This window comes from Ambystoma mexicanum, chromosome 9, assembly GCF_040938575.1.
Source record: "Ambystoma mexicanum isolate Mex_15411 chromosome 9, UKY_AmexF1_1, whole genome shotgun sequence".
NCBI lineage: Eukaryota > Metazoa > Chordata > Amphibia > Caudata > Ambystomatidae > Ambystoma > Ambystoma mexicanum.
The window spans coordinates 977,709,025-977,724,124 of record NC_090931.1 but is presented as its reverse complement, the minus strand read 5'-3'; the positions used below and the strand labels follow the sequence as shown (position 1 = coordinate 977,724,124).

General features: G+C 45.9%; 1 protein-coding gene across 1 annotated transcript in view; it reads left to right on the top strand.

The window, feature by feature from the left end:
* The window catches only part of SLC25A12 (solute carrier family 25 member 12), an 881,399-nt gene that overhangs the window by 831,886 nt on the left and 34,413 nt on the right, over positions 1-15,100 (top strand). The window contains exons 14-15 of the mRNA XM_069616206.1: positions 4,170-4,310; positions 12,993-13,131. Coding sequence (XP_069472307.1) covers positions 4,170-4,310; positions 12,993-13,131 — 280 coding nt within the window. The remainder of the gene's footprint in view (positions 1-4,169; positions 4,311-12,992; positions 13,132-15,100) is intronic.

Below are 15,100 nucleotides of genomic sequence, written 5' to 3'. Positions count from 1 at the left end.
TCGCCCACACCTGGTTTGAAACACATATTCCAGTACAGCCAATCAGTCACAGTAAAATTAAATCACACACTTGTGCAGACTCTTCCAGGGAGTCCGACTCAAGGAGAGAAGATAGGGCCATATCCAAGGAAGCCCACAAGGTGCGTAGGTGGGTGCGTTTGGAGAAGGTTGGACAAAGGTGAGGTTTGAAGGTGCTGCAGCGATTGAGAGAGGTGAGAGGACTGGGGAAAGAAGGGGCGGAGGAGCTGGAGGATGCAGTCTGAGCAGAGGAGGAGCTGAAAGGAGGGAGGTCGAGGAAACTAAGATCAGAGAAGGAGGTGTGAAAGAAGGAACAGGTGGTGGAGGAGAGGGCAAGATCAGAGGAGGAGCTGAAAAGAGAAGTGGAGGAGAAAGTAAGATTAGAAGGTGAGGTGCTAAAAGGAGCAGTAGAGGAGGCAGATGAGAGAGTAAGATGGAGGTGGTGAAAGGAAGAGCAGAAACGTGGAAGGAAGGTACAAGATCTAAGGAGGAGTAGGTGGAAGAAGAAAATAAGACTGGAAGAGGAGGTGGAAAGAAGAAGACTGGAGGAGGTTTGCAGAAAGGGAGACAGATCCTACGCTAAAGAATTGTATGGGACTAGTGGGAGGAGGAGTGCGCACGTGGCAAAGCATTGAGGAGGTGCTTACAGTGACATTGAAGAACCAGGGCCCTGCTAGAGGAGCGAAATGGGCCCCATAGGTATGCGTTCAAATTGGGACAGTGATAGGGAGGTTGGATTGTTATCAGTCATGGCCACCCAAAGAAACTATTTGGCAAGGGACAGGGAGTCAAACCATGTGTGATGAATGGACGAGAGCCACAGGGTGCTATTGACTGCTTAATGACACAAAGGAATTCATTTAACAGAACGTAACCTCACTGGTACGACCAGGTCCCATACATCATAGAGTCCCCACTGGAAAATAGGAAAAGTTCACCCTGCGGCACGAGGACGAGACTAGGGGATCACAAGTCCAATGTCTAAGTTAAATAAGGAACGTGTGCAAGGAAGAAACCTGGACGATGGGGCAGGAAATCCAATAGGAATGAAGGAGTGCTCCGAAGGATAACCAAAGGACTGCCACTCCCATGGGTGAAGTGCAAGGGAGCAATGCAGATAGGAAACCAAGGCAGGCATGGGCAACCCAAGGCAGGTAGGTAGCAGGCAATGCAGGGGTCGGGTACCAGAGATCAATAGGCAACGAAGGCAGACAATGGAAATCTGGCATGGGTGGGATCCAGAGATCAATAAGCAATCAAGGCAGGTAGGTAACAAGTAGCAGGCACTGCAGGTGTCTTGTACCAGAGATCAATAGGCAGCCATGGGTAAAGAACAGGACTCGGGTACACACAGTTGCTGAGCTCGGTGTGCCAGGTCTCCAGGATCTTTATAGAGCCTCGCTGTGCCTTCTTTCGTGTAGAGGGTTAAGCGGATGCTTGATGCTCTGACTGCACCCGTTGCATGGGCAACGTCACATTATACTGCACATGCGTCCGCCGGGCCATAGCCGCAAGGGGTCCTGGGGCTCATAGTTAGTTCCTCCATCAAGCCGCGAATCATGACACCATGAAACCTCCAACACATCATCAATCTCAGCGGTTGTAAGAAAGTAGGTGACCATCCTCCTGTCATGGTCCAAGGCCTGGAATTAAACCGTAGATGCAGCCCATAAGAGGAGCAATAAAAATAGATACCAACACCTTTTCTTAAGTGGCCACGGGATCCAGTAACTACATCAATAGCGGACTTCTGTGTCCACCATGACTACAAAGTCGTACTGTGAGTAATGCTAGGGAAAGGCCCTGGAAAATCTGAAGGAAGATTTGTGTTTTATATTTCCCCAAATACTTTATTCCACATCACCATAATCCCAGCTGCAGCAAAGAATCGCATCTAAAGTAAAGACTGGCAAACGACTTTTAGTTTAACTTTATCCTTGCAAAGTGTCCTTACCAAACCTGAATTATACCTTAAGCTATCCAGTCTGACTAAATGGCGGTGAATTGTAGCCTGGGGTGGGTGGGTTCAGGTTAGATACACACATATAGAATTGAGAGGAACCCTGAGTATAATAATGGAGTTCTGCTTAGTCGAGCTGGTTTTCTTTCCTCCTGCCAAAACCCACCATTATTGAAATCTTATGGATTAACAAGATTCGTAGAATTCACATTTTTGTCAGTCATGTTTATCCTACGAGTGCTTGGTGATGCCACCCACTGAATGATTGTGTCTACCAAACACACTACTTTTAAAATCCTCAATTTTAACAAAATCCAGAGGGGCGCTGAAACATTTGATCCAGGTTCCTACAGGAGTGAGTATGAAAATAGACATTACCATTAGCTAGATTTGGTGATAAGTGTAGTATAAAGTGGATGTCAGGCCTCCACCACTGAATTAACAGTTAAAACGACTTAAACAGTGAAATTAAAACCTTAATCCCCCACCCCCAACACACCTTTGTGGCTCGCAAGACCGCTGCAAGCCCTGATGACACCAAACCGAAATTGCTTAATCTGCCTGATCTCTGCCGGCCCCAGAATCCCTTTCATCTTTCTTGCCTGTGTGGTGCTTTGCATTCCATCTGCCATTGGCGATTACCCATCTCAAGCAGGGGAGATCCCTAATTGATTCAAATTATCCAGTAGGGTGAAACATCTTCTATGGAGAAGGTATACATAGCTTCTTCTCAAGGCCCCACCCCCTCAGAAAGACACCAATCACGTTTTAGCTCTCTGTGCCATACCAGAGGAGAGTACCAATTTGCCCACCACCCTGTTCACATGTGCATGTTTTACTGGACCCTGGAAATGGTTCCCTCTTGTTTACAGTGCCTGCTCCTTAGATTTGGAAAACCCGCACAATGTATCCGCAGTGGGTGACTTAAAGGAATGGGAGGAGCTTTTTTGTCCTAGGAGGTCCTTATAAAGAGCATAGGCGGTGGCCATGACTATTACTGACCATAAAGGCTTTAGGCAGACGTAAACAGCTCAAGCAGAATCGTAATTGCAATATAATACCCAGAATGCTTGAACAAGTTATTTTCACTTTTGTGATATTATTTTTTCAAGTTAAAAGAATAAGGAATCATTTCAACGCAATCTCCACCCTGCACGCTTTTGCTGTGATGTTCTCAGCATTATACCATGCATGTGTGAATAGGATTCACAATCTGATCATGGATGTTCCACGTAGTTGAAGCTTGATGTTGTTGCAATGACGCTGCCCAACTGGAAGTTCACTCATGACACAACATTGGAGGAATGGATTGCACTGAAATTGGTGTCATTTGAGAGGCTGTAACCTACCAAGCACAAGATGAAATGACTTATTTACACACATCTGATAATATGTCCTTGACATGCTTCAGATATCAATCGTTTGTATCGTCTGTGTATAGTTCAATACAAGTAAAGAAATCTGTACATACAATGTTGATAACTTATTCATCTTCTGTGTTTTGCTATTTATGTTTTTTTCTTCAAATTGTATTTATTAATTTATATGAAAATACACAACTTAAAAATGGACAACAATGAAATGGAAAAAGGTGTAGGAGTCCACTTAGGTTAAGACCTCTCCTTTGCTTTAAGTGTCTGCGCACTTTCACCAAGAACCTCTGCGTTATCTTCCTCTGATACGTAGATGTGGCATAGTCATTGGCCTGCGCGTGTGTGGGGGGAAGGCAGGCATGCTCAAACTACATAACTTAAGGACCTCACAAGGAATTTCTTACCATAACCATGCTTTTAAGCAATAAATACTTAGAAGAAAAACAATACGTTGTAGCTTTCAATTTTAACATTTGGTTGTGAAAATCATTTGTGGAGATACTAAATGAGCAGTGGTTTCCAGTTGTACAAAAACAAGTGCTTAGATGTGACTTTGGTGCGTTATTTGGTGTCTGGGTTAAGTAAAAAGTACTGATGCAGATTGGTATGGAACCTAAATTGGATTTGCTCATTTTCTTTTGAAGCTATCATTTGTCAGTTTGGGAAGAGCAGTTCGCAGTGAAGTCAAAATCCTCAAGAAAGAGCTCGAGACAAGATTGGAGACGACTGGTGTTTATTAAGTGCCTGGAGACACACCAGGGAACCTTTTAGGGTTTACACTACTTGTTGAACTATTCATTTTTGTTGTTGTTTTGCAGGCTGGGGGCTCCCAAGTCATCTTTACCAATCCACTGGAGATTGTGAAAATCCGATTGCAAGTTGCTGGAGAGATCACTACTGGCCCGAAAGTCCGCGCCCTGACTGTAATGAAAGATCTGGGCCTCTTTGGTCTTTATAAGGTAAGCATTCTGGCCAGCATACCAGTGCAAATCAGTTTTGGAAGCATCCACGGAGGATTTCATTGTCTATTAGGGTTTTACCCAAATGTAGCATGTTCAATGAAGTCGTAATATATCAAGAAAGTGGAATTACCCATAAATGGTCTCCATAAATCATAGGAGCACCCCTCTACAAAGAGCGCATGTAGAGCCAGTGCCCAAAATGACTTCTTGTTCAATCATTTGCTGGGAATGCCGCAAATTAAATTGATCGTGACACTGTTAGCCTTGACTTAAAAGGGCACACTAGATCTGTAAAGCATGGTATTCTTTTAATATGGGTGTACATAATCACCTTAGACGCTTGAAGGAAGTTTCCATGAAATCCAAGTGCCCTTTTGAATGACAGGTGCCTTATAGCATGTGATTAAAAACGATTTCATGCGCAGTACCAGCATCATTTACCAGTTGAATGGTGCATGCATTCCTATGTTTTCTCATGTTGTAATTAGACATTATTATTACCACTGTCCTTTGCCACTCCCCCTTCTATGTGGATTCATCTGTTGATCACTTTTGTGAGAAGCACTTTTTTCTGGCCTCCTTTTCAAGTTAAAATTAAAAAATTGTATTTAATCTGGAAGTCTTTTGTTGTATTTCACGTTAAACCTGTCCTTGGCATCACCAGTATGAGAAACATAGGCCTGGGTTGCTGGCGTTCAATATTATATTTATAAAGTCTGGGTTGGCAGCTCATGGGTTACGCCTGCACTGTGCAAGGTTGATTCCTGGCAAGGACGACTCAGTCCTTGATCCCTCTGAGGTTCATGAATTGGATAATAACTATTGTTACAGATCTTTGAAGTGGAAATAATCTGTCATAAAGTGCTATGTAAACAGGGGTGGGCTGACCTATAGGGAACTCTGGTGAGTTCCCGGTGGGCCTCTGCACACTGGTCCTCTTTTGTGAGGTTATTTCCAAAATATTGCATAGGAAAATGGTTGGGGTTGCTGAAAATGTGTAATATGGGGCCAGTTTGAAAATTATTTCCAGAGCCTCTTTTAGTCCCCAGTCCAGCCATTGTATGTAAAAACTTTGATTTTGAGGAACTTTTTTGTACAGATATCCTATGCTCGTACCTTCGCGACCTGTTTTTGTTTGCTCCTTGTGATTTTGACTCTTTCCTTGTGTGTTATATTTCTTTTTCTAATATTTTCATATTTGCCGCATAAGTGTAGGCCACCACGGAGACACTGAGTTCCTCTACTCCGTCTGTAAACTGTGAGAAAAAAGCACACCCGTGCCTGCACTTTGCGCCAAGATAAGTCAATTACAGATTCCAAACAGCCGTTATTTCTAATGTAGATAATTTTTGGTTTTGGTTTATTTGTTTAATTCACTAAAGTTTTAGCCCCTCTTGGATGACACGTGTTTCGGCGTCTATGTTGCGCCTTTCTCAAATCCGGGCCTTTTTATATAAGGTTGCAGTTCACCCACTGGTAAGTAAATTACTTACCCGACGCTTGGAGCAGGAGAAACAGAAATTGCAGGTGGGATTGAACCCAGGAACTATAAAGGCGATAATAGGACAAGAAAAAGGCGCAGTAAATTTCTCGTCCTATTATCGCCTTTATAGTTCCTGGGTTCAATCCCACCTGCAATTTCTGTTTCTCCTGCTCCAAGCGTCGGGTAAGTAATTTACTTACCAGTGGGTGAACCGCAACCTTATATAAAAAGGCCCGGATTTGAGAAAGGCGCAGCATAGACGCCGAAACACGTGTCATTCAAGTGGGGCTAAACCTTTAATTAATTAAACAAATAAACCAAACATTTTCTACATCAAAAATAACGGCTGTTTGGAATCGGTTATTTACTTATCTTGGTGCAAAGAAGTGCAGGCACGGGTGTGCTTTTTTCTCACTGTATGTAAAAACCACACACTGCGCCTCATTACGACCCAGGCGGTAAGTTACCGCCTGGGTCGTACCCTTACCACCATGGTGTAAACTACGTTTACACCATGGTGGATGGCGTATTTACCACCCCATTCCAAGGTGAGTGGGGCGGTAAATCCCCATTTCCCATTTTACCCTTCCCCATTCCCATTTTTGCCCCATAGGGCATAATGGGAGTGGGGAAGGCGCTAATTACGGTGGCGTAATTAGCACCATGGTCCCTTAGCGCCATGGATTTTAACGCCTGGCGTTAAACTCACCATGGCGCTAAGGGACCTCGGAATCAGGCGTTAAGGGTCGGCGCCGTTTACGGCGCCGTTAACCCCTTAACGCCTGTCTCGTAATGAGGCCCACTATGTTTATTATAAACACTCGGAGGTCAGAGACCAACATTAGTGCTTGGCGAATGACTGATCACGCACACAACTCTGAAATAAAAGGATCTGTTGGTGATCATGCATAAATATGCTGCCCGATATCCTGTATGGTCAGGGGAATCATTTTTCAAAAATGGGAATAAAAACAAAGTAACTCGGCCAGTCCTCTCTTCTCCCCAAAGGCTGACTGTCGAGCACGTCCTTTTGATGTCACTGTGTCAATAAAGTTGCCTTCGTCCATTCACCACCTTTATTCCTTTATTCTACCACCAAAGGATGTTTCCCCTCAAAACCGAAGATAATGTATATTGCCAAAAGATAAATGCAGTTAACATTTACTGTCTACATCTTCCCCGAGGTATCCTTCTTCAACCCCAACACGTTTCACACTCTGTGAACGTGATTTCATGTTTCAGCCACTAAGGGCCTGATTTACGAACATGTTTAAACATGGGAAAGTGCAATTTAAAACATTGTTGTAAACCAGGCCCTAAGTCTTGTTAATTGAATGTCTGTCTCTCTCTTTTATTGCGATCCTTTGGGAGCCACTTGCAACCTTGGAGTGTGCAGCTGGTACTGTGCATGCGTAACCTTTAGCACAAGGACTATGGGCCTTGTTACAAGTTTGGCGGTGCCGGATAAATATGGCAGTAATTACTTTACCGCAGCTGCTTTGAGCGTTAATGGAATCACCATCATTTTTCCTGCACAGCCAAATCATAGGTTTTATCTGATTTACTGCCAGAGGAACTAACATGCACTAAATTTGCCAATTTGTAAATGCAAAGTGGCAGATTCACCTCCAACCTATTGCTGGAGGTGAATTCTCGACTTTACCTCCAGAAATTGGCAGATTTACAGCACAGTAATTCCACCAACGGTAAATCTGCCAAAAATCCTCATGCAGTCCTATGGGCTCCAAAAATGGGGAAGTACACTGCCCTACCACCACTTGTTACACCACAGGACCAAGTGGCGGTAACAGTAATTGAGTTTGGTGGTATGATATGATATGATTGTTTATTTGTATATTTGTATAGCGTCTATACACAAAGTGTTTCAAAGCGCTTCAAGGAGGGGAGGGAACATGGGAGAAAAACACATACATTCTTTACAAGTCCCTGAAACAGATCAGAATGTGAAAAATAACTATCAGATAGTACAAGTGCATGGAACAATAAGGGAGAGGTGGGGGGGAGGAAAACAAAACTAGCAGTAACATTACTATGCCTGATGACAATTGTTGCAGTGCAAGACTGACAAGAGGAGGGGGGGAGAGGGGAGGTGTAGGGTAAAGAAATGGAAGGGGTAGGGAGAGGAACAAACAAGTGACTATCCAAACTAGGTCGACGACTGTTCAAGATAGTGCAGGGGAGGGAGTGGGAGGATAAGATAAGAAGGGAAAAAGTGGGGTACAGACGAACTATTATCAGTGGTTACAGGGAACAGATGATAATAGTAAGTGCTGAAGAAAGAGGTAAAAGAGGGGCGGTGGAGGAAGAGGCAAGAAGGCTGCAAAGACAAGTGGCTACGGATTACTATGCCTAAGGGCAATTGGGGTAGTGCCAGAATTTGACAGAGGAGGGAGAAGGGGAAGGAGGGGAAGGAGGGATGAGGGAGATGGAGGTAAAAAGGAGGGACAATGAGTAAGGCAAGAAATGGAGCCAGGGGGAACAAAGACACACTAGAGATGGTCGGGGGGGGACATGAGGACACACAGGCGGGGGTCGGGCGAACATGGGAGACTGAAGGGGGTCAGGGTGACATGAGGACACACTGGTGGGGATCGGGGGGATAAGGGACACTGGAGGGGGTCAGGGTGACATGAGGACACAGTGGTGGGAATCAGGGGGCACAAGACACTCTGGCGGTGTTAGGGGGGACATGAGGACACTGGCCGGGGTCAGGGGGCACAAAGACAAACTGGTGGGGATCAGGGGAGCACAAAGACACACTGGCGGGGGTCAGGAGAGCACAAAGACACACTGGCGGGGGTCGGGGGGACATGAGGGCACTGCCGGGAGTCAAGGGGGCCCAAAAACGCAACAGCGGAGGTCGGGGGGGGGGGCAGAAAGACAAACTGGCGGTGGTCAGGGGACTTGAGGACACTGGTGGGGGTCAGGCGGGCACAAGACACACTGACGGAGGTAGGGGTGACATGAGGACACTGGCAGGGGCCAGGGGGCACAAAGACAAACTGGCTGGGTTGGGTGGGGCACAAAGACACACTGGCGGGGTCAGGGGACATGAGGACACTGGCGGGAGTGAAGGGGGGCACAAAGACAATGGCTGGGGCCTGGGGGACATGACACTGGCGGAGGTCAGGGGGGCACAAACACACACTGGCACGGGTCAGGGGGACATGAGGACACTGGCGGGAGTCAAGGGGGCACAAAGACACAATACCGGGGGTAGGGAGGACATGAGGACACTGGTGGGATCAGGGGGGCACAAAGACAAATTGGCAGGGGTTGGGGGGCCACACAGACACACTGGTGGGGGTCGGGGGGACATGAGGACACTGGCGAGGGTTAGGGGGGCACAAAGACACACTGGCAGGGGTTGAGGGGATATGAGGACACTGGCGGAAGTCAAGGGGGGCACAAAGATACAAAGCCGGGGGTTAGGGGCACAAAGGAAAACTGGCGGTGGTTGGGGGGACATGAGGACACTGGTGGGAGTCAAAGGGGCACAATGGCGGGGTAGGGTAGACATGTGGACACTTGCAGGAGTCAAGGGGGCACAAAGACGCAAAGGCGGGGGTCGGGGTGCACAAAGACAAACTGGCGGTGGTCGGGGACATGAGGACACTAGCGGGAGTCAAGGGGGCACAAAGACACAATGGCAGGTGTCGTGGGGACATGAGGACACTGGCAAGCGTCAGGGGGCACAAAGACACACTGGCGGGTGTCAGGGGTGGAGAGAAGACATACGGTTAACGGAGAGGAGAGGCTAGTGGCGTCCCGTCGTGGATAGGGGTAGCCAGGACCTTCGCTATGGGCCTTAGGTGGTGTGGCTGGCTCCTGCCTCCCAGCTGAAGCTATTGGGTAAAGGGGACATGGCAGCCAATGGGAGAGGGGTATGGGCTGGCCCACAACAGGACAACAAAAGCATTCAATACAAGAAAAACAATGGCCATCTTCGAAGGCCTCAAAGCAAGGAGGTAGTATACAGCAAGAAATAGAATGTTAATGAACCCAAGAGAGTTATGCGCAAAGCGCACCATGCTGGCCACGCCGGACCAACGAAAGTCAAGCACAATCAAAAGCTGCAATTTAGAGGCAATTTGAAGAATCACTCGCCGTGATTCAAGTAAAGTCAGCAATAAGTCAATCCTTACCCCCAGCAATGCGCAGTATGGTAATTCTGCGGACTACCATCAAACTTGCAAAAAAGTCCAATGTGTGCCGTGGGCTCCATTTGCTAGTAGGCATGTTTGGATGCTCCCACCCTGCAACAAGATGTGCAAGAAAAGGGGAAAGACATCCTGTTTAAAGCAAACATCTTTTTTCCTACAATTATGCGCACTGTTTTTCAGCAGTACAAGATGTGGCTGTTGCCCTGAAATCTTTTATCGCTCATCGGACCCTTTCTGTGCAGGTCTCAATGGCCTTTTGCCTCCCTAGGCGCACAGAGCTTTTACGGCTTATACGACATTTCAGTACAAGCCCTCCTTGATAGCTCTTATTCTGATTCCAGAAAATGATGGTCACGTGAGGAGCTCAATCCTGCCTTTGGCTCCTCTTCAGATGTGAAGAAGTTACACAAGCCCATTTCATTTAAAGGCATTGGGCCTCATTACACAGAAGGCGGTGAACCATGGCGCTATTAGAGCCATGGTTCATGCCGGTAAAATACAGGCACCGCCTTGGTGCAAAGGGGAATTACCGCCCATTCCAAGGTTGGCGGGGCGGTAATTCCCCCTTCCACCATTGCCCTTGCCCATTCCCATTTTTGCCCCATAGGGCTCTATGGGAATGGGGAAGGCGCTAATTACGGTACCGCAAATTGCGGTACCGTAATTAGCTCCACTGGTCCCTTTGCGGGTTGGTTAAACCCTTACCGCCTACCGTGTAATGAGGCCCATTGACTGGTTGGAAAGATAGTCAAGTCGAACTTTTCCCTGTGGTAGAAAGACTAAATGGCCTTCTTCACCAATAAGCACTCATTGTCCTAATTGCTACATTTAATAAAAATGGGTATGACCTGAATCTGCACCGTCTTCTACTTAGTGTGTCTCAGGACTGTAAGTGGTACCCCCACAGCTTCTTTTGGAGGTTCGAAAACTTTTTGCAGATATCAGACCAGAAGCTCACAGAGGCTAGAGATTTTAATCTCCATGTTTGTCATCTTAGACCGCTACAAATCCAACACATCGAAGAGAAGTGCCTTGTAATTCCAGCCACGCACAAGGGAGATTCTGTGTGCCCAGTGGACGTTTTGAATGTTTATGTTTGCATCCTTGTTGGGGAGGATCCTCGTTATTTATTTTTTAGTAAAGGAAACCTTGAACATACAAGATGATGCCCTATATGATTGGTTTCTTACGGGAAAAGGCGTAAGCAGGTCTGGGTTTTGTTCCAGGTCCATTGTACTTGCTAAGGTTCACAGAATGGTTCCTCGGTTCCTTGTTGATACTATCCGAGATGACCAAGTGTTCCTAGGCAGGGAGGTCTTTTCACCTCAATCAGGGATGGCCTCCATCAAGGGAGAAGTGCCCCAGTTCTGTTCATATCAGCAGGTCATTGGATGGTGGTTGCACAGACTCATGGGAACAGAACTAGAAAAATGTAAGTAAAATTGTACTAGTACTTAACTTTAGATGAGGCCTTTTTAACTGCACACTTGTTCTTTCTAATTCCCGCAGATCTCTTTGGGACCTTACAGTGGGGGACCTTTATTATGTTATGAATTACGATCAGTCTTCCCACAAAAATTAATGTGTTTATCGCTTGGACTTCTTTGGAGTTCAAAGTGGTGTGACAAAGTGTATCTCACATGACTATCTGTAAATACCTTTTATCAATGACTTAGAGAGCAAAGGCCCAGACCCGAGTTCACAGACTCCGATTGTGAATGTTCCCCTTTTCTTAAGTTGGGGCAGTTCTGCCTTCTTACATTTGCTGGCGCTCTGGTGCCCAGGTGCCCAGTGCTTCTCTCTTGAAGTAGTCCAGTGCATTTTCAGACATTTTACAATAAGAAGCTAAGATATTTCTTCGCTGTCAGTTTGCCCCATCTATCGATTTCGATTTATTTATAACTGAAAGTGGTTTGCTGATTTCAATGTGTCTGGCACATCAACATGATATCAATATTATGGTGCATGGTCCTGTGCGCGACGCTGCTAGTTGTTAATATCCCTGTCTAAAGATAGCAGCATCTAATACGCTAGTGGTCCCCCTTTCTTTCTTAGCAGAGGGATGAGGGGGCGGCGGATTCTCTTGGTACAGTCTTCCCCTGGGGGACTTCTCCCCCACTTATTAGATGCAGAAATGAGTTGTGTGCTAATAAACATGTATTAATTTAGCTTCTTGAAACGTGAAATTGCATATCGAAGTTGCTTGGAAGTCCCAAGTGCATACATATTGCGGCTTAAATAATGTCAGATTTCGAGAAATCTTTCATCCGCTTGCACATGCTGGAATGACTGGTTATTTGGGGTGCATTCTGCCTTGGCGCACTTTTAGCATGCCTGCGGGCATCCCCTTAGTTTGAGTGTTTCCCGCATCATGAATGCATCCTCAAGGAGCGTTTATAACCGGGCCCTGCTTGAAGGTACATTTATATTACACAATTTCTACAATAGCAACCCCGTTTTGTGGCATACATGTGTTTGAGATGTTAAGTGTGCAGTTTGTCAATACTGAATTTCACGAGACAAACCCCCATACCGTCCTGTGATTTAGTAAAATGCTGCCCATCATTGATTGCACCGCTGCGGGCTCCCAGGTGGCCATCAATAGGGATCAGGCGTAACCGAGAAGCAACGACATGTTAGTGTATACGCAGGGCGGCTGTCATCGGGCATACGCTCCCGTGAGGTAAAAAGCACAGTACCTTTAAAAGGGCTTTCTGGAATGCTGCGTGCACCTTTGCAGTGTTATCGGTACGACAGGAACATCTTCTAGCTCCAATATTCTTTAAGGGCCATACGTAATTACAAAGAATCTATTTAAAATCCAGTTAATGTCCAAACTCGCAAATAAATATACGTTGAAGTCTAAAATACATGGCGGCAAACATTAGGCATGACGTATTTCTTACTTGACCTGCACTGTTTATAAGAGGGGTTCTGACATTTTCCCGCCATTGAATCCGGGCTCTGTTTTGTTAATGGTACGTCTTCTGTTTCTGTGTGTTTTTGTGACAGGGTGCCAAAGCCTGCTTCCTGAGAGACATCCCCTTCTCCGCCATCTATTTCCCCGTCTATGCGCACTGCAAGACCATGCTTGCCGGCGAGAATGGTCAGGTGGGAGGGCTGCAGCTCCTCACAGCTGGTGCGCTTGCAGGTAAGGCTATATTCGTATGTGTGTGCGCAGAAAACCCTTTTAAATAGAAATCATGGAAATTGCCTTCATCAACCACATTTGTACAAAAGGTAATCGTGTTCAATCCTAGCTTGTTTTCAGCTTCAGCATTTATAGCCCCCTTGATAGGTAGCACAGTTTTAACAACAGCTAATTGCATTTGCATAATTTGGATAAACAGCTTCATGCAACCGAGCAGCTCCGAACTAAATTATAGCTGTGCATCCAAAGGATGATTCTGTCAATACGACGTCCCAGACTTCAGGACCATGTGCTGCAGTCACTGGCGAGGCTCCAAGGCGTTTCGTAGAATTCAGAGAGCCATCTTGTTTGGAATCCCCTTTTTAAGCGAGAGTGGGAATGCGCGAGTCTTTTTTAGGACCCCCCCCCCCAATTTCACTATGCCAGCACCTAGAAAATTTGGAACATGAACTGTAACATACAAGAACGCTTTGTTGTGTGGAAGATTTTTTAGTTGGATAGGTCAAAGAAAAAATAACTAATGAGATACTTGTGCCCATGCAGAATGCTATTCTAATATTGCCTGAGGGATAAGGCTATTTGTGGTCATAGCTTGTAAAAAATAAATACTGCTTGGTTATATCAACTCAGAGTGTAAGCGCACTGGCCAGCCATTCTTCATCTTTGTGTAGCTGAGATGATCTTTTCATCACCAATGTCAAATGTGTGCCATGCCACGGGGCTTCCATAGACTCATAAGCAAAGTCAGATGCCTTCATTTCATCAAACATGTCTAATCAAAACTACCAAATGGTTTCAAAATGCCTTGTGAGCAATTTCGTGGGATTCCTCCACCAATTTCCCTGATTGTACACTAGGATCATACATCTGGTCACTCAGGTGAGGCTTGATATTTGATGGTGGCAGCACATGATCCCATTTTCTTCTTGCCCACGATTCCTTTTATGGAGATATCTAAAACCTGCTTCCACAACCTGTGATGTCCCCGTAACTGTGGCAGTGCTGAGCGTCTGAATTGTCAACATCCAGGGTCAAAATACAGAATTCTCAGAAAAAGCAAGCTCATCCATGTATATTTTAGAGGTTTCTCTTCAAAATGGCTAACATGACATAAACCGGACAGCATTCCAAATCAGCTGTTTTTTTGGCTGCCTAATGCATGCTCAGTCTCAGTCCCATACAGCATTTTATGGAGTTTACTGAATTATCTCCAGTGACATTTTGAAAACCCAGAGGATCATGATTGTTTTACTAAACCCTTACCAATCTGTGTCATTGTCAAGAGGTGTCCCTTGCCGATCTTTAAGAAAAACTTAAAGCAGACTTTACAGGGGTTTAGTGTTACCAAAAGGCATGGTGAGACCACCTTTTTGAAATCATTTTGCTTCCTGAGTCTTCATTTAGGTTTTTGTTGGCCGCTGCCTCAGCACCTACTTACCATGTCAATAATTGGCTGATCAGGGCAGCTCAATACAAGCTCTCCCAAAAAGGAAAGTGTATGTTGTAATTTACAAATGCTTAGTTTCTCCCACCCCTGCTGTGTATGATGACTTTTTAATACCCAATTTGGGAAACTATTCCACCTGAAAGAAAGATTGATTTACAAGTTACATTATGATTTGCAAAGTACACCGTTGTCGATTGCCACATTGTGTCAATGAGTGCAGGAGCACTTAGGGCCTCATTACGACTTTAGCGGTAGCCATGCCGCTATTAGCGGCATGGCTGCCGCCAAAATCGGGTCTGGGTTCCCTGAATGGGGAATTACCGGGCCATTCCGAGTTCGGAGGGCCCGGTAATTCCTCCCTCCAGGAACCCGGGCCCGGACCTTCCCCATTCCCATTTGAGCCCAAATAGGGCTCAATGGGAATGGGAGAGGGAGCAAACAACGGGCCGATTACGAGCGGCCCGTTGTTTGCTCCCTCTTCCCCCCGCAGAACCTTGTAAGGACGCCTGGTTTGACCAGGCG